Raw genomic sequence first — 18,153 nt, 5'->3', positions numbered from 1 at the left:
ATCACAGACAACCAAATCAGGTTTTTTTCTGTGTTATTTGCACTGCAAACAGCTAGAACAAGTCAGCACACAGAATTAAGCTGAAGGAAGTAAAATTTTGGGCATGGATAGAAAGAGTAGGATAAAGGCTAGAAATGAGTCAGAGATGACCCTAAGATAGCAAGCACTGTTTATAATTCTTATAAATTCCTCCCAAATGACAAGATTTTTGTTGGTCTCATGGTGATCCTGTGAAGCTCCAGTGCACTCAGGAATTTCCATTTGTTCTGTAAAAGTCTCCTCTTCCAAACAGCTCCCATCTTGTGAAATGAGTGAGGGGGCAGGAGACAGAGCTGAGGAGGGAACCGTGCAGGGCAGGAGAAGCAGAAATGGGCCAGAATAGATGTGTGGAGTAAAAGAATATTTCTCATTTTGCAGTCAGAGGAGCAGGTATGACTACTGACAAGCAAGAGCTCTGGAAGCTTCAGAGGATGATAACCACAACGCATACTGGATACAGAAGAATATGTTCATTAATATGACACCTCATACATGCCAAGGATAGGGAAAGGTATGGTTCATTAGATGCACAAACCCATTTTTCTTAACAACCTCGTCACTGGATGTCATCATGATTCATGATGATCATGTCATCATGATCATGATTTGCATCAAGGCAAAAATTCTGAACTTGAGCGATGAGGAAAAAAGTGGTCGCTAATGGTTTGAGAGAAATTTATTAAAGGAGACCTAGTAAGCCACCTGGGTAGTAGCCTAGAGATAAAATGAGAAGAGACTAGTTAGAGCTGTACAATACACATGAAACTGATCTGCATGGAATTAAATAATTTTAATTGTCCACATGACATCAGCCACAGTCATCATGTGCAAGACCAAACATGTCGTTAAACCTGACAAGATATTAATTTAAAAAAGAATAATAAAACCAAGAAAAGCCTGACAAAAATACTTAAGCTGTAAAGAAGGCTTTAAGACTGCTGAATCATGGTTGTACAGGTTTTGTTTGTTTTATACTGAATATGAGGTCAGATCTCTACCGTACCCAAATTATCAAATAGAAAAGTAAATACTGAGACAACAGATTAGGCAAAGAGACAGTAAGAACATCAGGTGAGGACAGATTTGCAAAAGCTGCAGGTAGTGCAATACAGAAATTTTTAGGTAACTGTGTCTAAAAGGCCCCAGAGACATGTACTGACTGAGCATTCTGTGATTCTGTGTGCTGAACATCTGAAATCTCAGATTTGCTGTTAAATAGGTGGCTGACCCACAGAAGTAGATTTCCGATAGCAGGCAGTGGATTGCAAATGTAGAGAAGTGGTTTCTGCCTAGCAGTATGAATTTTCCTTGCTCTGTTTCCAAAAAGGGAGTTGAAGAGTAACCACAGCACCTCACTGGCACCATGCAAGCTCCCATGGCCCCAGAAACGAACTGGGAGATGAAGTCCATCATGGGAGGCTAAAGTATATTTCCTTCTTCATGTAGTCCCCAGTAGATTTGGAGCTGGCAGATGAGACAGCATAAGTATGGGGGTGTCTGACAGTATCTACATAGCACAAAAAGTCAAGAAACAATTGAGTTCTTGAGGTCAAGTGAAAAGTAAGAAGTTGCTAGAGACTGTTCAATCCCAGTGAGGAAGTAAGACAGACTGGAAGCAATTATATCAAAAATTAAAAGAGAAGCCCTAAACAATGACTGTAAGCTTTCAACACAAAGTTAATGTAACCAAAAAGAACAAAACCAGAGCAATTTATGTTGTATATGGAGTGCTCACAGCACGCTTGTGTTGACAGAGAAAGTAACCAGTGAGTAGGGAGCGAGTAGTGGTGAAAAGAGTACTGAAAGGGACTGGGAAGTTTGGGCTGGAAGAGTCTAAGCACTTAGATGGATGGGTTTGGAGTGAAGAAAATGCTTACATTTCTAGTTTCAGCCCTAAAATCAAAAAAAGAAAGGGGCTGAAGAAGTAAGATGTGCATGGTATGGCTCGCCCTTTTTTCCAGCATGCTGGTAAGATCTTGTGGAGAGAAAAGAGTGCGAAGAGGAAAGAGACAGAAGCTAGAGAATAGCTGATGTCTGCTGCAAAGGTGTTTGGCCAGGAATGCAGTAGGAATGTGACTGCAAGGCACTGACCTCCTAAGGCGTACAGTTCTTCTACTACATTTTTTCAAAAAACTTTGTTTGCTGAGGACACGTTTCAAAACACCATTTGATCAACTTCTGCTGTACTAGCAAGCACACTAGCATCATTAAGGTTTAGTCGAATTAATTTTATCTGCATATTGCAGCTTCAGCATGCTTTGCATCTGGGACAGCTTCCCACGGAACTAAACCCGAGCAATTAAGCCGGTGAACAAGCGCGCGCTGTGCTGCCTAATCCCAGCTGCGAGCGCCCGCGGAGCCGCCCCGGCCGGCGGGAAGCCCGGTGGGTCCCACGGGGCGCAGCGGCCGCGGCGCCGGGGCAGCCGCATTGCTGCGGGGCGGGCGCCGCTCCCAGCCCGCCGCTCGGCTGCGGGCGGCCTTCGCACGGACCCAGGATTTTACCGTGCGATAATACCTGGGCCACCGCTAATCCCTCCCGTCAGCAGAGCGGAGCAGAAGCGCTTGCACAACCACCCGGGGCTTCGGTAACCAGCGAGGGGGAGTGCGAGCCCCCAGCCGCCGGTGCGGCGCTGACAGCGCGGCCAGCCCGAGCCGGGCGGCCGGACACCAGCACCACGGACACTGCCTCGGCCTCCCGGCGGCCGCGCACGGGCGGCTGCGGGACCGAGCCGCGGGGCCGCGGCTGAGCGCGCAGCTGCCGTCGCTCTCCGGCGGCTGGGCTCGGCCGTCCCCCGCGGGCGGCCGGTGCGTTCGCGAGGGACAGAGTGGAGCACTTCCCTGCTCTCGTCTCAGCCGCGACCGCCTGCAACTGGTGTTCACGCAGGGCGACTCCCGGGCTCCCAAGTTTAGCGCTGAGACAACATTTATTGCCGCTATTCCGGGGGAAGGGCGCCGCTGCTGCCGCTGCTGCCGCGAAGGGAAGCAGAGGAAGAAAATGGGCGGGAGAAGCGGCAGCGGCTCGGAGGGGCACGGGGCTGCTCTCGGATGGTTTTATTCACCCCCAGTTTGGCAGCACCTCTTGCTGTTTGCGGTGCTGCGCTCCTTTCCTTTAACATAAGTATTTAGCTTAAAACCGCCAGTGTAATAACTCCGGGATTTATCCCCTAATGAGGTACGAGCCGCGTCCTCGCCCAGTAAGCCGGCGCTCGGTGCTTAGCGAGCGGCAGCCCTGCCCGCGGTGACCTCCTTCCTTCCCCCAGGTGCGCTGCTGTCCTTGTCCTCGGCGGCGCCCGGCGCCTGTCCCCTCCCCGCCCGCGGGCGCTCCCACCCAGGGCTCCCCCCACCCTTCGGGTGTTCGGGGCGGTCGCCTGTGATTTCTGGTTTCTCTGCCCGGCGATCTGCGGCCGTGACGGTTCCAGCCCGGGGGAGGTGTCAGGCCTGGGTGTGTGTGTGAGGTGACAGACACAGCCCTCACCGTGACACTGAGGCAGTACCATTTTTCTTTCAAAACTGAACGCTGTGAATTCCTCCACACACGTCCCGTCCCCCCGTCCCCCCCCGGTTATTTTTTGTTATTAGGGGCCACCTAGGCGCTGGGATCTGACTTTCCTTCCCGCTCGCCGCGGGAGCGCCCCCACCCCGGCCACCACAGGCCTGGGGTTCTCCCTCTCCCGCCCCATCCCCACGCCGGGGACTTTCCGTCGCGACGCCCTCGCCGCCGGGCGAGACCCCCGCGGCGCCCCCTCCGCTGCCGCGCCGGTCCTCCCCATCCTCGCCTGACCTTCCCAACATGGCGGCAGCGCCGCCCCCCCCTCCCTCCGCCCCGCCGCCGCCGTGAGGGGCCTCCTCGGCGAGGGGGCGGAGGCGGCTGCCAGGCGGGCGGGGCGGGAGGCGGCCGGGGCCGTGCGGCGGCGGCGGCGGGAGGAGCGGGCGCGGGGCTGGGCCGGGCGGGGCGAGGCGGGGAGGTGCGCCCCGGCCCGGCGCCGCGCACACTGACAGGCGCTCGGCCAGCAGACGGCGGCCGCGCCGGGGTGCAGAGGCCGCCGCACGCCCTCCCGCCGCTGCAGAGGGAGCCGGCCGGGAGACGGCGTCGCTTCGGCGGGGAGGCGCGGGGCGAGCGGCGCTGGAAAGCCCCGGCCGCCCCCACACCTGTGCCCTCCGGGAGCGGCGAGTGGGTGTAGCCGCCGCCGATCACCTGGGATCCCCGCCCCGTAGCGCCTCCGCCTCCCGTCCTCGCCCGGCCGGGGAAGGCGCCGCCGCTGCGAGCGCCGCGCTTCCCTGCGCTGCGGACGGCCGGCGGCAGCAGGGCTAGGGCCCGCGGGCGAAGCGAGGCGAGCGCTGCGGCGCCGGTGGTGCTCGCCCTCTCCCGAGAGCCGGGGCGAGGCGGACAGGAGGGCGGCGGCCCCCGGCCGGCGGAGCCTGCGGCGCGGGGCGCTGGAGCCGCGGCAGGATGAACCCCAATGTCACCTACGCCAGTCGCAAGCGGCGGAAACCTGTGCAGAAAATGTAAGCGGCCCCGCGGGGCGGGCGGGGAGAGCGGCAGGGAGGGGAGAGCGGCGCCCCGGCGGCTCGCCGTCCTGCCGCGCACCGCGCCGTGGAGGCCCGACGGGGGTGGCCGGTGGCGCGGTGCGGTGCAGGGGCGCCCGGGAGAGGTGTGCCTCGGGGTGCTGTTGGGGTTTTGTCGTTTTTAGCTCTTTGCTTTAAAAAAAAAAAGGAAGGGAGTGTCGGGGCGCGGAAGGTCGAGGCGGTGGAAGGAGGGAGCGGTGCCGGCAACGCAGCGCAGCCGGCTGACCTAGATTGGGAGGCATCTGAGGTGACGGCTCCCGAGCGGTGGCTGCGCTCGCCCCGCGGCAGCGGGTCCCGCCGGTGGGTGCCGCGCCGGGCGGGCCCCCCCGCCATGGCCGCCGCCCGCGCGCAGGGCGCCCCCGCCGCTGCGGGCCGCTCCGACCGCCGCGCACCGCTGCGCGCTCAGGTGTCTCCGCGGGAGGTGCGGGGCCGGAGCCGGGAAGGGCTCGCCCGATTCCCACCGTTTAGGGCTGTTTTTAGCCCGTCAGGGAGGGCTCAACCGGCTTTACCCCTCCGGTATTACATTAGACGTTTTTATTTGTTCAGCTCCAAACGAACCGAGTGCTGCAGACCGGTCGAAGGGGCGGGGGGCGAAGTCTGGCCGTATGGTGGCTTTTTCCTTATTAATTTATAATTTTGAAACTCTGACTAGTACTTGAGCAATTTTGTATTATGCACCTGCTTTAGGTTTGAGTCCCAGGCTTTGCATGCTCTGCTCAAAGGCTGATCTGACGAGAGTGCTTTTTCAGGCTAGAGGGGTTGCTTAACTTGCACTTTCAACTGAAAGTCAAGAATCTATAGGTCATGAAAACTATCACAGCTAAACTGCAGAATTGCAAGAAAAATAAAGCTCAAAAAATCCCCGTGTACTTCCATGGGGTACTTCTGTAGGTGGAAAATGACTGCCAAGACTACAAAGGCATTAAAGGAGAGAATGACAAATATTTAATGAAATTCTATTGTGAATGGTATGTTTTTAGATTTATAGCAGACAACTGGCTTAGAGGGAGGGGAATCAGCTTGAGCGCTTACTTCTTTACGGTTGGAGTTGTTTGAATGAATGTATGTACATAGCTGGGTTAGCTGGTGTTTCACCCTACAAATTAACACAGAAAGTGTACAAGTGCACATTTTCTTAAAAAATGCCTTGTTAGAAGATGCATTTCTTATGAAAATAGCAGTGTTTTGCTCTTTTGACTATTCATTTCCAAGCAACAATGTAGAGGTACCTCATTAAATTCATGCTGTGGATATGGATTTTAAGAATGAAATGAGTGTTTTTTCATGAAGAAATAAAAGCATGTTGGTGGCATTTGTAGACTATTAGTAGTACCTAAGTTCTGATTGTGCAAGCACAAGATGTTGTGCCTTGCTGGTAAGTTAGCCTAATGTGTGGCTTACTATTAAATTCTGGTTAGCTTTGGTCAGAGGATGTGGAACCTTCTCTGTTACGTTACTGCAGTATCTACATAAGTAATCCTTTTCAGTCTATCTCGTCTTTATGCAAGTTGGCTGATCTCTGATTAGTTGAAGCCTTTTTTTTTTTATTATTACTAATGGCAGCTATTTATCTATTGAGGGTAATGGCAACTATTTATCTATTGAGGGACTTTGCCCTTTAGGACCAAAGAGAGAAGTGCTTCTTCTTAGAATAAAAGCATTCGTATTAGTTTGCTCACCCATAAATTGAAGCGGAGGCGAAGTATTAACCCGCTTTGCTTGGGTTACTAGAAATTATTTTAATGCAAGATAAATGTAGCTCACTTGTAACGCTTATGTGTTCCTTTTCTCCTCAAAATGGCAATGCACTTTAGTTTCTTCTTCTAGAGCAGCCTTACAGAACATTGCTAGTGGGTCAGAGGGTTCCCATTTCTCACATAACTAGTTACAGACCGTACCTTTAGGCCAAAAAAAGTGAGAGGCAATAAGCTTTTGTAACTGATTGGGGGAGGGAGGGAAGATGTACTTGCTGATGGTTAACAAAGGTTTGACAGTACCGTGATTTTAATTTGTTTGGGGTTGCTGTTTCCTCACCCCAGCAGAATTCTCAGCTCTTCAGGGTAAGGGGGGGGGGGGGGGGAGATACATTGTAATACATTGTTGCAACTAGTATTGTTCATAGAAGAGATTGTTTATGTAAATAATTGTTCTGATGTTTTGTTTGCCATGTATGTAATTCCAAACAGAGCAGGATAATTGGTAATCTGTGACAACAGGCAACTAGTTTATAGAAATGGAAGAAGCTATTAATATAATGCTGTAGTTGCCATGGAAAAAAATTAAGTAGAAATACTTCTTGCTTCAGGTACAGATAACTCTTTAAAGCCATGGTGGTAACTCAAAGCCAGTTTAAGAAAAGCCCCCTCTGCAGCTCCTCATTTCTGTGTGCTATATAAAGAACTGAAAGAGCTGAACTTGAGAGGGGAATCTCAGGCTATTGCCTGAAAGTGCCGAGTGTTGAAATGTATTTTTTTTAATTTAGTTGGGAATTACAGTATCACAGCTGAAAAAGAATAGCAGTCATGTGGGCACTTAATAGGCAACTATTCATACAGTTCATCTTGTTATCTTGTCATCTGAAAAAAAAAAAACCCCGCCAAAAAACCCCCAGCAACCCCAAACCGCTAAACCATGTGCATTCTAATTGTGTGTAATATACTACAGAAATCACTTTCTCAAACCCTTGGAACCTTTATTTCCTCCCTACGTAATGTTTGAACGCTGCGAGTGCCCCTGGTGGCAGTGCGTCCCTGGGGTGTTTCACTCCCCGATGAAGCCTGGGGAGCAGTGGGTGGCCCCTGCTTTTTCTTGGGGTTTTTGTTTTTTCAGTCTTGAATTCCTTTTCTCTACTGATTATTAACTGAACTGCTGATTTAAGATACTAGTAGCAGGAAGGATAAAATGCAAATTTTATAGAAGTGGGGCTTACTGTTGATAGATTCTAGCATTAGGTGATGGATATTAGATAAATGTAGCTCCACCTTGTAGTTTTTATGGTTTTCTGCTTATTAGCTCTGATTTGCCTTGGTTTGTTTGTTGGGGTTTTCTTCAGTGTTTGGATAGCTATTGTTTTGCGTAACTGGATAAATGTAATAGATAAGGAAAGGGTTGGGGAGGTATAAATGTTTCATACTATGCAGGTGCAAAAAAGCATAAAGGCATGTTTCTGTAGCAGACTAAATAAGAAATTATTATATGGTTTTGTTCTGTGTTAGCTTAAATGTATTTATGATATTAAGTAATCCAGAGGAAAATGTTGGACCAGTCGATCCTTAATTATAACGAGAGACAGTAATTTCAGAAAGCAGTACAGAGATAATGTAATCTAAAATATGCAACTATTTATGCATTCTTTCAAGGTAAATGAACAAGAAGTTCCAGAACAAGATTTAAAATGGAAGTTCATCAGAAAAGAAAAATAATGGTTAAGATACTCCTTTGTGTAAAGCAGTGTCTGTTACAAGCAGCAGTTCGTACTTCTTATTTGAAAAGGAGGCGATAAAGCTGTTTTCTATATAGTAAGTTTATTCTATGTATAATGATAACTTTGCCAGTCTTGGGGTACCTGTGTGTTACATGTAGACTGCTGCTTAAAATTCACAGGGTTTAAGGTTTGTGGTTTTTTTAGTTGGTGGATTTTTGTTCAGTGCTTCTTGCAATACTATGGAAAGAGGACCTGTAGCAACTACAGATAGGCAAATGTAGATAACATGGTCAGTAAATAGGAAAATACCTTTTTTTTCCCTTTTCTTTTTACATATAGCCTTGGCTTGTCATCTTAAACGGTAATGAAATATGTTAAAACTGAGTGCGAAACTTTCATTCTTGGTTGGTGTTCTGGCTGCCTCTGTCACTTTGGTAGAGTTTTCCTTACACCAAAACAACTAAACTGTTTACTACTGGAGGACAAACAGTTTCGTAGCATCAGATGAGTAGCATGCTGATGATTGAGACTGTTCAGTAAAACCAACTTTATCCCTACAGTTGCATAAATCTTTGCTGATTTTGTCGTCTACTGAAGGAACTACTGGAAAGGGTCTCTTGCCCCTTCAATATAGATTGACAATACGTTTGATTGAAGAGGTTGGTAGTCTGTGTCATATCTTTTGCTTCCAAAGGAATCATCTGCTGGATTTTCAGTAATCATAAATCTGGTGTGGGCAATAAGATTAAATGCTTAGAAGTATTTTTCAGTTGCTAAAGTAAATAGAGAATTTTAGAGGATGTCACCTATTGTAATGGTAACTGCAGTGGTAACGTGCATTTTATATACCTGACCTACACTGAATTAAATCGTATATAGAAGAACATTTTATTGCATGTACTATTAAATATGAAATGAAAAATACATGTAGCTGAAAAGATTAAATCCATTAGCTAGGTGATGTGTATGCTCTTTCTTCAGTCTTTTTTTCCTAAGCAATAGAACAGTTCTAACTTGTACTTTTTTAACATGTTGCTGTAGCTTTAGCTCTCTTCTTGCACATTCTTTTATTTCCTGACTTCATTTCGTGCTTCAGGCCTTAAAAAGGTTTCATACCTTGTTAATAAGTTATCATGCTTTTCAGTGCTTTATTTGGTTTTTCAAAGTTTTTGTTGTCATATTATGAATAAACTAAATTTGTGCTTGCTTTTCATTTTCTCAAATAACTGCTTCAATGTCACTTAAAAAAAAATAAGCTAGCATGTAAAAATTGAAAATTATTTCGGCCTTGTGATAATAATTAAAACTTAGGTACTTGCACACTTTCCTAGTGTTAATTTCTGTGAAGGCATACATGGTAAGCATGTGTAATGAAAAATTCTGATTAAGTAGGGTGTAGCAGACCTGTGAAAATAGTAGTCAGCTAATGTTATGGTGGCAAATCCTTTAGAATTGTAAAAACAAAAATTAAAGAGTGCTGGCTTGTCTTGCAGCTGTTGGGACGATAGATTGTAGCTCAGTTTGGAGGCACTGAGTGTATCAAGACTGCTTGCCTTTGATTAGGGAATTCAAATTTCCTGTGAAAGGTAAAAGATTAAGAACGGAAAGATCAGCTTAAAATCCATTCCCTCCCATAGTATTTTTTTTTTTCTTCCCACTCTTTTAAAAAAAACACATGCATGGATTTAATCTTGACATAGCACGTAGTTTCCCCTGAAGATAATTTTCTGCAATGCAGCTATGGCTGTCTTTAGCATCAAGGATTTACATAAGTGGATGGAAAATGGTTTAACTTACTACTTACACCCCTGGCATTTCTGCCCTTACTCCCTTCACTATGGGGGGGATCCATTTTTATGTAATTAATTTTAGTTGAGTCACAAAGGGGAAAATTAGTGAAAATCACTTTGATTTGGAGGGAGAGAACATGGTAAGATTTATGCTGCAAATACTGATAACTTAGTATTCAGAAATGTTGTATACTACACTTAGAAAATCCTTATGCTTTGAACTAGTTAGGGAAAAAAGGAAGAAAAATTGTTACCATGTAAAGCAAAAGCAATTAAGTCTAACAACTTGACAAGATAACTGCACAGTTAGTTTCAACTAACTTGTCAAATTGCTTATAGAAGTTTTAAGCAAAGTGGAGGACAGTTGTGAAAACAGATAACTATAGTATTTGGAAAAGTTTGTGTGTTTTGAATGGTTTCCATGGGGAACTCCACTTTTTGGAAGCAGACCTGTTTGAGGTCTGAGTGAGCTGTTCACTGATTGTTACACAACTGTTACCTGCTTAAAGTTTGGAATTTATTATTCTGTCTCTACATTTATGGCAGTTTAATACATTAAAAGTTATCTTGTAAATTTCTTTTAATGTTACTGGTAATGTTTGGTGATTTAAAACTTTATTTTTTAGGGTTATATTTAAATTGTATTAATCATATAGCTTGTACAAGTGAATATTCTGCCAGAATATAAGAATGTGAAGAAAGCTTTACTATATTATTTTAAGTTTAATATTCACTTGGGGATGTGGTGAGCTGCAGGTCTCAAAGTCACGGCTTGTGACTGAAGCACTCATCTAACCAAATATTTAGTTTGTCATCCGTTGCAGTTGATGATGAACCTATACTTTTTTTCAAGAGAGAATTTTCGTATTTCATGATTCATTGTTTTTCCCCAGTTTTCCAGTGCTTTTTGGGTAAAGGTCTACTAGAACCATGTCCTAGACAATCTTTACCCTGCAGCAAACTTAACTTTATTCATCTGGGGAGTAAGTAGTTGCTGCTGATGTATCATATTAATGTGTATTAACAACATCTTGTATTATGGCATCCTCAAGTTTCCAGGCTCCACATAAGGAGCATGCCTCCTTCAGTATGCAAAAGAGTGGCTCTAGTGCTAGGGAACAGGCAGCAAGACTTATTTTTGACAAGTGACACTTACTCTAGTGTCTGTATTATTCAATGATGCCTGTAAAAAGAAGGGCTTAAATGTAAACTAACAAGAAATCTAATTGAAATATGAAGTAAAAGCAAGCTAAAAATAGGTATGTCCACTCTGTTGCTACTTATTTGACTGGAAGTATCAGTTGAAATTGTTTTTCAGCATGGTTTACTTTCAGCAGTAGCAAAAATAACTCTTGGAGCTTTTGCAATTTCTCATTGTAAGGTTGAGAGAAGGACGAAGCTTGGAAGCAGACTAAATGAAATACTGAAGAAATTAACTGCTGAAAGTATTTATGCGTAGTATTTTGGTGAGTGATATATCTTGCAGAACCAATGTTTCTATGAGAGCAGCACACATTGGTCACTGCTGTAGATCTTAAGTAGAACTGCCGTACTGGAAAAGTGATAATGAATCATTCTAGTTAGAAAACTGTTCAATAAATGTAATAAAATCTGCTATGGCTCTTGCAGACAAATGATTTTGTTTCAGTATTGGCTTGTAATGACTAATTTTAATTCAGATGAGTAGGGGTTTAACCTGGCTTTTAGACATCTGTGTCTGTGGTATGGGAAGGTATGAGTATCCAAGTATCTGGAATGGGAGCTCAGGCTAGACATGAATGGAAAATAGCAAGTTTACAAAAACTTTATGTAATTCATAACAAAGCTTTTTTAATTGTGCATTTTAATGTAGAAAGTTGTGCTTTTGTCATGCTGTGCTCGAAATGCTGTCAGCTGAGAGGTGGCTTAAAGGGTAAGCTTGATAGTGTTTGCTGTATCTCTTGTTTTCTTGTGCAGTTGTGGATGCCTTGTTGTCTAGCAAGTTACTGAAACTTTTGTTGTATTCAGTTGACAATATCATGCTCCAAACGCTGACAAAAATTAAGGACACCTGTGAAAAATTGTAACTGAAGTGAAAGAGTGTACTGTTAAATGCATTTGTACACATCTTACTAAAAATTATTGAATTATTTGTAAGACTAACATTTGGAAGAATTCAAGTGACATTTGAATGAAAGTATAGGAATCTTTTTATAAAAAATGCTGAATCTCAGAGGTTTCAAATGTTCATTACATGTTCAAATAGCCATTGTGGGTCTAGCTGCTTCATTTAACAGTATGTGTGTGTGTGTGGGGGGGATGATGTTAAACCATTGTAATTTTTTTTTCAAATGGAAAACAGAAGCCACTTGGGGAAGACACTTTGCTTGTTAAATTTTAAAAGGCAATCTGTAATATTAGGTTTGGCAAATATTTACCTTTATTTTGGGAAAGAAATTATGTTTATATTGTGGTTTTTTTTTTTTTTTTTTGCCACAGAGTAAAGCCATCTCCAGCTGAAGGAGTCAAGTCCAATCCATCCAAAAGACACAGGGACCGCTTGAATGCAGAGTTGGACCGCTTGGCTAGCCTTCTGCCTTTCCCTCAAGATGTTATCGCCAAGTTGGATAAGCTGTCTGTCCTTAGGCTCAGTGTCAGTTACCTGAGAGCCAAAAGTTTTTTTGACGGTAAGGATTAGGAATTTATTTGGTTTTGGACTGCTTGTAAAATTCTGTTGGTACTGTATCTTGATTTCAGCTGTTTAAGTACTTAAACTGTTAAATTTATCAGTATTTCAATAGAACATCCAGTTGCATGGGTATATACAACGTAACCATATAAAGTTTCTTGAAAACCAAATGTAACTACTTATATTTCACTTAAATCACAAGTCTTTCAAGCCTTTGCATTTGGAATTAATAATTGCTCTTAAGTCTCCCAGTCCTTTTCACTAGACTATCAAAGATATTTAAGCGGTTTTGTGTTTTCCCTTCCGAAAATCACCTTCATAAAACTATTACTGTTAAAATGTCATATGAATTCCCATTAGCTGTTTGATTTGCTTAATGGTGCATCACAAATTACTTTGTTTTAACGTAAAGTAATTGCTAGTGCCCCTTCCTTATCACAAAATTGACTTCCTTATCACAAAAAAGAAAGAGAGGCAAAGTCTTTCCTGTGTTCAAGCCCTGATTAAGGCAGGGCATGAGGCATTAAGATGACAGCTAAGGTTCTCCAATTGTGTGGGCAGGTTTTCAGTGACCCCAGCCCTGGCAAAGGTAATACAGCAGCACTTGGAATAGTAATCAGGCCAGAAGGATGTGTTCCCTTACACCATCTCAGAGCTGGGCAAGGAGTCCTCTACCCCTCTCCCTCGGTACCTGAACTATTTCGTAGGGTGAGATCTGATGGCTGGCTTCGTGCCTGTTTCTTCAAGGGCAGAAATAGTCTGGCCCTTTTCACTGCTGGAATAAGCCAGGGAGCTTGTATTAAAATAATTGTCCTTTTTTTACCAGTCAGTGAAGTTTATATTATTATTTATATTGTATATATTATACTGAAGATGGAATTATGTTGATCAGCTGTAGCTAAGAAATCTTGCTTACAATGGAATTGATAGTAAAACAAAACAACCCCCAAAAAACCAAAAAACCCCAAACAAACAAAAACCCAACCTTTACAATTTAATAAGTTTTTGGACATTAAAATAGCCTCTGTCCTCATCAGTTGAAGATTTAGTGTTTCAGCTTCTTGATAAGTGACTCTACCATGGATGAAAGGACTGAAGAAACCTAACTGCAGAAGACAGTTCTGCTTTTCCTGCAGGAATACAAAACACTTTATTTTCATTTATTGTGTCTACTGGCTTCAATTAAGTAATGTTCATAAATTTCTATCCTGTGTTTTATTGCTTGAAGAATATAGGCAAGTGTCTTAATTTCTATGCAAGTGTCTTCATTTCTGTACTTGTTCAGGACAATTCTGAGTATGGAATCTACTCAAGGCTAGAGTTGGTCAAATATTTCTAGCAGGTTTTTTTCAAATGAAAATATTTACTCCTGTGAAATAAAAAGAGTTCTCTTGGCACATCAGTTCATCAAAGTCTTTGTGAGATGTCATCTCAGGTGGACTGCAGTAAAACAAGTGATTTGGCTTGTCAGTGTTGTCTTGGTGAATTGAAGAGGAAATTCTAGTCTTGAACTTTTTTTTAAAAAAATAGTTTTCTGAAACAAGTAAAGATTGCAAGTTTTTGGGATGGAGCGATAATAGCAAATCTGTTTCTCATGCAACGGAAATGCTTGATTCTTGTTTCTCCTCCCCTGACAATTTGCACTTGAAGGTCCTAGAATAAAAGGGTTTAAGGCTATGATTTCTATATAGGAAAAAATCTGTGGCTTTAGCTGTAAAGAAACCAAAATTTACATTAGTTGCTTGTTTCTAATTTGAACACAAAGGTAGCTTTCAACTCCTTAGCATGGTGATGAATTAGATGTGCTTTAGTGGCAGAGAAGTTATTTCAGGTTCTAATTTAACTACTGTGGATCCAAAGTTGAAGCAAACTTAACCTGTGTTTTCAACTCAGTAGCATACTATTAGCATGTTACCCACATCACACAACCATATGCAAGCTAATGCCACCATACTGAACCACTGCTGTAGAATACAGGGTATTTGATTTTGTTGTAATGAATTAAGTAGCAGAATTTTGATTTGCCTCATAGGAAAGGACTTTTCAAACAAGTGCATATACTAGATGCATTACAGCACAATGTTTTACCTATCGTCTTTATAAAATAAAAAAGCCTCAAATGATAAAAAGATAAATTATTTGATGTTTATCTTGTGCGAGACACTGAATAGTGAAGGCAAAGCAAGTTTAGCCTGTACTTTCAGATAGAATAGCTTCAACAGAAGCTATCTAACCTTTTTTAGTAGTAAAAAGCCTTTTTCTACTACTTTTCAGGTCTTTGAACTGTAGGACTACCAACCAAGTTAGTAATCAGTATCTAGCTGAAGGAGTTTAAAGGCTACTAAAGTGAAGATAAACAAAAGTAATCAATCTATGACAGGTCCAGTATTGAAAAATAAGAATTTTTTATGCTATTTTAATGTACTTAAAAACATGGAATCTATTTCAGTTGAACTTACCCCCCAAAAAAGAAATTAATGCTCTGAAGGACAAAATTAACAAAAATACCCTGAAACCCCTAGGTTAGAGTTTCATGATCTGTCTATGCAGTGCTTCTTACCGAATTGCTCTTTTGAAGGATTGTTTTGTGTACTTAAATACATGCAGAAAGCCCTATAGAATAAATCTGGCAAATGCAGGAGTGAGCACTGATTGTCACCTTGAGTGCCTAGACTGAGCCAACAGGTCCACTTTATTAATGCAGCGTGCTGAAGTGAAGGGAAACGCTAAATGAATAACAGGATGCAAATGGGGGGTGTGTAAATTCCTGCGGAAAGTAAAATATAAACGTGCAATCATATGATCTTGCTTGAAAGGAAACCCAAGTTTTTGCTGCAACAATAGATATTTTTTCAAAGAAAACACTTGCATTTTTCCAAGTTTAAATAATCCAGAGTGAATGCCTGTTTTCTGAAGGCGGAAGTCTGGGGAGGAAAAAAAAAAGCCCTGTTCTGTGAAAGACATCTCAAGAAGTTATATCAATTTGAAAAAATGTACCTCACTTAGATGTCTATGAGGGTTTTTGTTGTTACTTTAAAAGCTAAGTGTATATATCTAAAAAAAGGAAAAGAAAAAAAACCCACCAATCAAACAGAAAAGCATCTTCCTCTGCCCCAGAGCTGAAGACAGATGAGTTTTTCCATAGTGTCAACTGAAACATGGTACTTAGGCATGCTTACCATATTTCAGGCTGTAGGAAATAGGTATACATTTATTTTTTTTTCCTCTTCCACAACTCAAGATACACCCCTTTAGATACACTAGTTCCGTGTGGTCAGGTTAGTTTCAAGTCCGCGTGGTGTCAGAAGGCTTTCTGTATCCCCATGTCAAGCACTCTGGCATGCTTTTATATGTATGAATTTGACCTTGTAGTCAAGAAGGATGTTTCAGTAGTGGCTTAAAATACTGTGTCTCAAGTCTGTTTCTTTATAAAGTCAAAGTTATTGCATGGTGAGACAAAGCGAAGGAGTGATTTAAGGTGGTGTCGCTTCTCAGCTGTGTGGTGCTACCTGTCTGTACTAAAGTGGATTAGCAGTCCTCAAAGTCAAGCAGGTTAGCTTAAGTCACCACTGGAGTATTTATTTTGTGCATGTAAGATACTTTCTGGAAGTGGCTTAAGGCAAGCTTTTTATTTTTAAGAGATTAGGATAAATCAGGCAGGTGTCTGCTGACAGTCGGTAAAGAAATAGTTTGTATGTTTTCCTGGTATTGGGTCACCCTGTTTTGACGCTAAGTGCCTGTGCATGTGTGCATTCAGCAGTGAAAAGTATGAAGTAGAATATGGGACAACAGCTCTATGTGTGGGTGCAGGTTAGTGCGAGTTCAGCATCTGGAGCACAACTGGACAGTCATTTAGGCATAGCCTTGTTCCCAATACATGCTAAAGGAAAAAGCCCTTTTGCCTCTAGCTTTGGTCTTTATATAATGAATTGATAATCATTTAAATACTTTAATGCAGTAAGGAAGAACATTTATAATTAGTCATCTTGGGGTTTTGGTGAAGCAGCTAGATTAAAGAGATAAAAGTAAACTTTGTGTGATCGATCACTTTTTTTTAATAGTATGGGCATGATTTTTCATCTTAAAGGTATACTGAGAATTAAGGAGAGCCTTGCAGGATCTAAAATGAAGTAGCTGTGCTCTGTGTGTATGTATCGATACATTAGAAACAAATTTTAACATGTTGCTTATTAATTATCCTTTCATCCATTTAGCTAAGAATTCCTGTGGCTTAAAATATGTGTTTTTTCCCCTCTTGCTTATTGGACAGTTTTCTGCAATTACAGAAGAAAGTTTCTGCTCAAAATTAGTTTAGAATTGGTTTCTTATGTTGTATGCAAGTGATTCTGGCAAGCACAGCAATAACAAAATAATTAAGAATTTTTTCCAGTAAGTTTGTGTTGCCTAATTTTACTTTGTAATATAATTAACACACATTCCTTGGCATAAGATAGCTGAAATTTTGCACCCATTGTCATCACATAAAATACATTCTTTGATGTAATGTATTTTTCTTGTGATGCCTGCTGTTCTATCATACTGTGTATTGCAGAGAACAGACTGAATGTGGTTTCTGCTCTGGGGAATATAGCTTAAGATAAGATGTACAGATGGGAAAGACGGGCAAAGTGGGAGACAATGTATACATTCTGTTGCGCTGAGAAAGGCTGCAACATGTAGATAGCCTTGCTGCCAAGTGTTCTGTGGTGCTCTGAAACAGAAACCTGAAAGGGTGGAACAACTGATTACAACTCAACCTGTTAAGGCCAGGATAATACAGCAGGTCTGGCCTGACTTGCTTTTATTTCAGACTGTTACTATATTTACTTGCCATGTTTGTCTAATGCAGTGTTCCTCATGTATTCTTTGAAAGTGTGACTACCCTTTCATGTTACCCTCTTTCCCTGCTCCTCATACTGCCTACATGGACACTCCTGACTCGCACATCAGGAAAAACTAAAGCCCTCCAGGGCAGAGCAGTGGAATCAGGCTGCACTTAATGCTTTAAAGTGTTTATGCTGATGCCATATAGGAATTCACTGTTGCCAGCAGCTTCTGGTGGGCTTGACTAGACTTACTTAGTTTATGACTCCGTCTTGAGCCATTTTTGTACTCTCAAGGTAGGAAAGAGCCCGTATTTGAGACAGATTTCTTGTGGGTTTTGTAGAACACTATCCGATTTCAATGTGAAGAAGTTAAATGGAGAATCCACCACATCTCCTGGTGATTATTCTAGCAGATATATCATCCTGTTAAAATATTATTCAGATTTAAATTTGCTTGTTTTCCGGCCTTGAAAGTTATGTCATTCTCTTTCTAATTTCTACCATGAATTAATTTTCCCGTTTTTGAATGAGCTGCTTTGAATCTTATCTGAGAGTTAGGAAAAAAAGAAAAGGCAAAATCCACCCAAACAAACCCACTATGTGTCCTTTTATACTGTCTGCCCCCGGCCCCAACCCAAAGTTATTACAAAATTTGAACTTTGGAACTGTAGTTATTTTGGTTTCAGTCAATCATACCATTCAAGTTATTTCCTAATCCATGCTTGTTCTTCCATGCTGCTGTACTTGTCTTCCCCCCGCCCCAATCCCCCGCGATTCATAGTGAGCATTTGTGACTGTCTGCTACAGGCTATTTTAGCCTGTATTTTACGTAACAGAACA

General features: G+C 42.8%; 1 protein-coding gene across 1 annotated transcript in view; it reads left to right on the top strand.

The window, feature by feature from the left end:
* The first annotated feature begins 3,996 nt into the window (after window positions 1–3,996).
* AHR (aryl hydrocarbon receptor) overlaps window positions 3,997–18,153 on the top strand; it is a 63,903-nt gene continuing 49,746 nt past the window's right edge. Inside the window, exons 1-2 of the mRNA XM_056335423.1 lie at window positions 3,997–4,545; window positions 12,298–12,485. Coding sequence (XP_056191398.1) covers window positions 4,490–4,545; window positions 12,298–12,485 — 244 coding nt within the window. The 5' untranslated portion in view covers window positions 3,997–4,489. The remainder of the gene's footprint in view (window positions 4,546–12,297; window positions 12,486–18,153) is intronic.

This window comes from Falco biarmicus, chromosome 4 (assembly GCF_023638135.1).
Source record: "Falco biarmicus isolate bFalBia1 chromosome 4, bFalBia1.pri, whole genome shotgun sequence".
Taxonomy (NCBI): Eukaryota; Metazoa; Chordata; class Aves; order Falconiformes; family Falconidae; genus Falco; species Falco biarmicus.
This window is presented reverse-complemented; position numbering and strand designations above follow the sequence as displayed.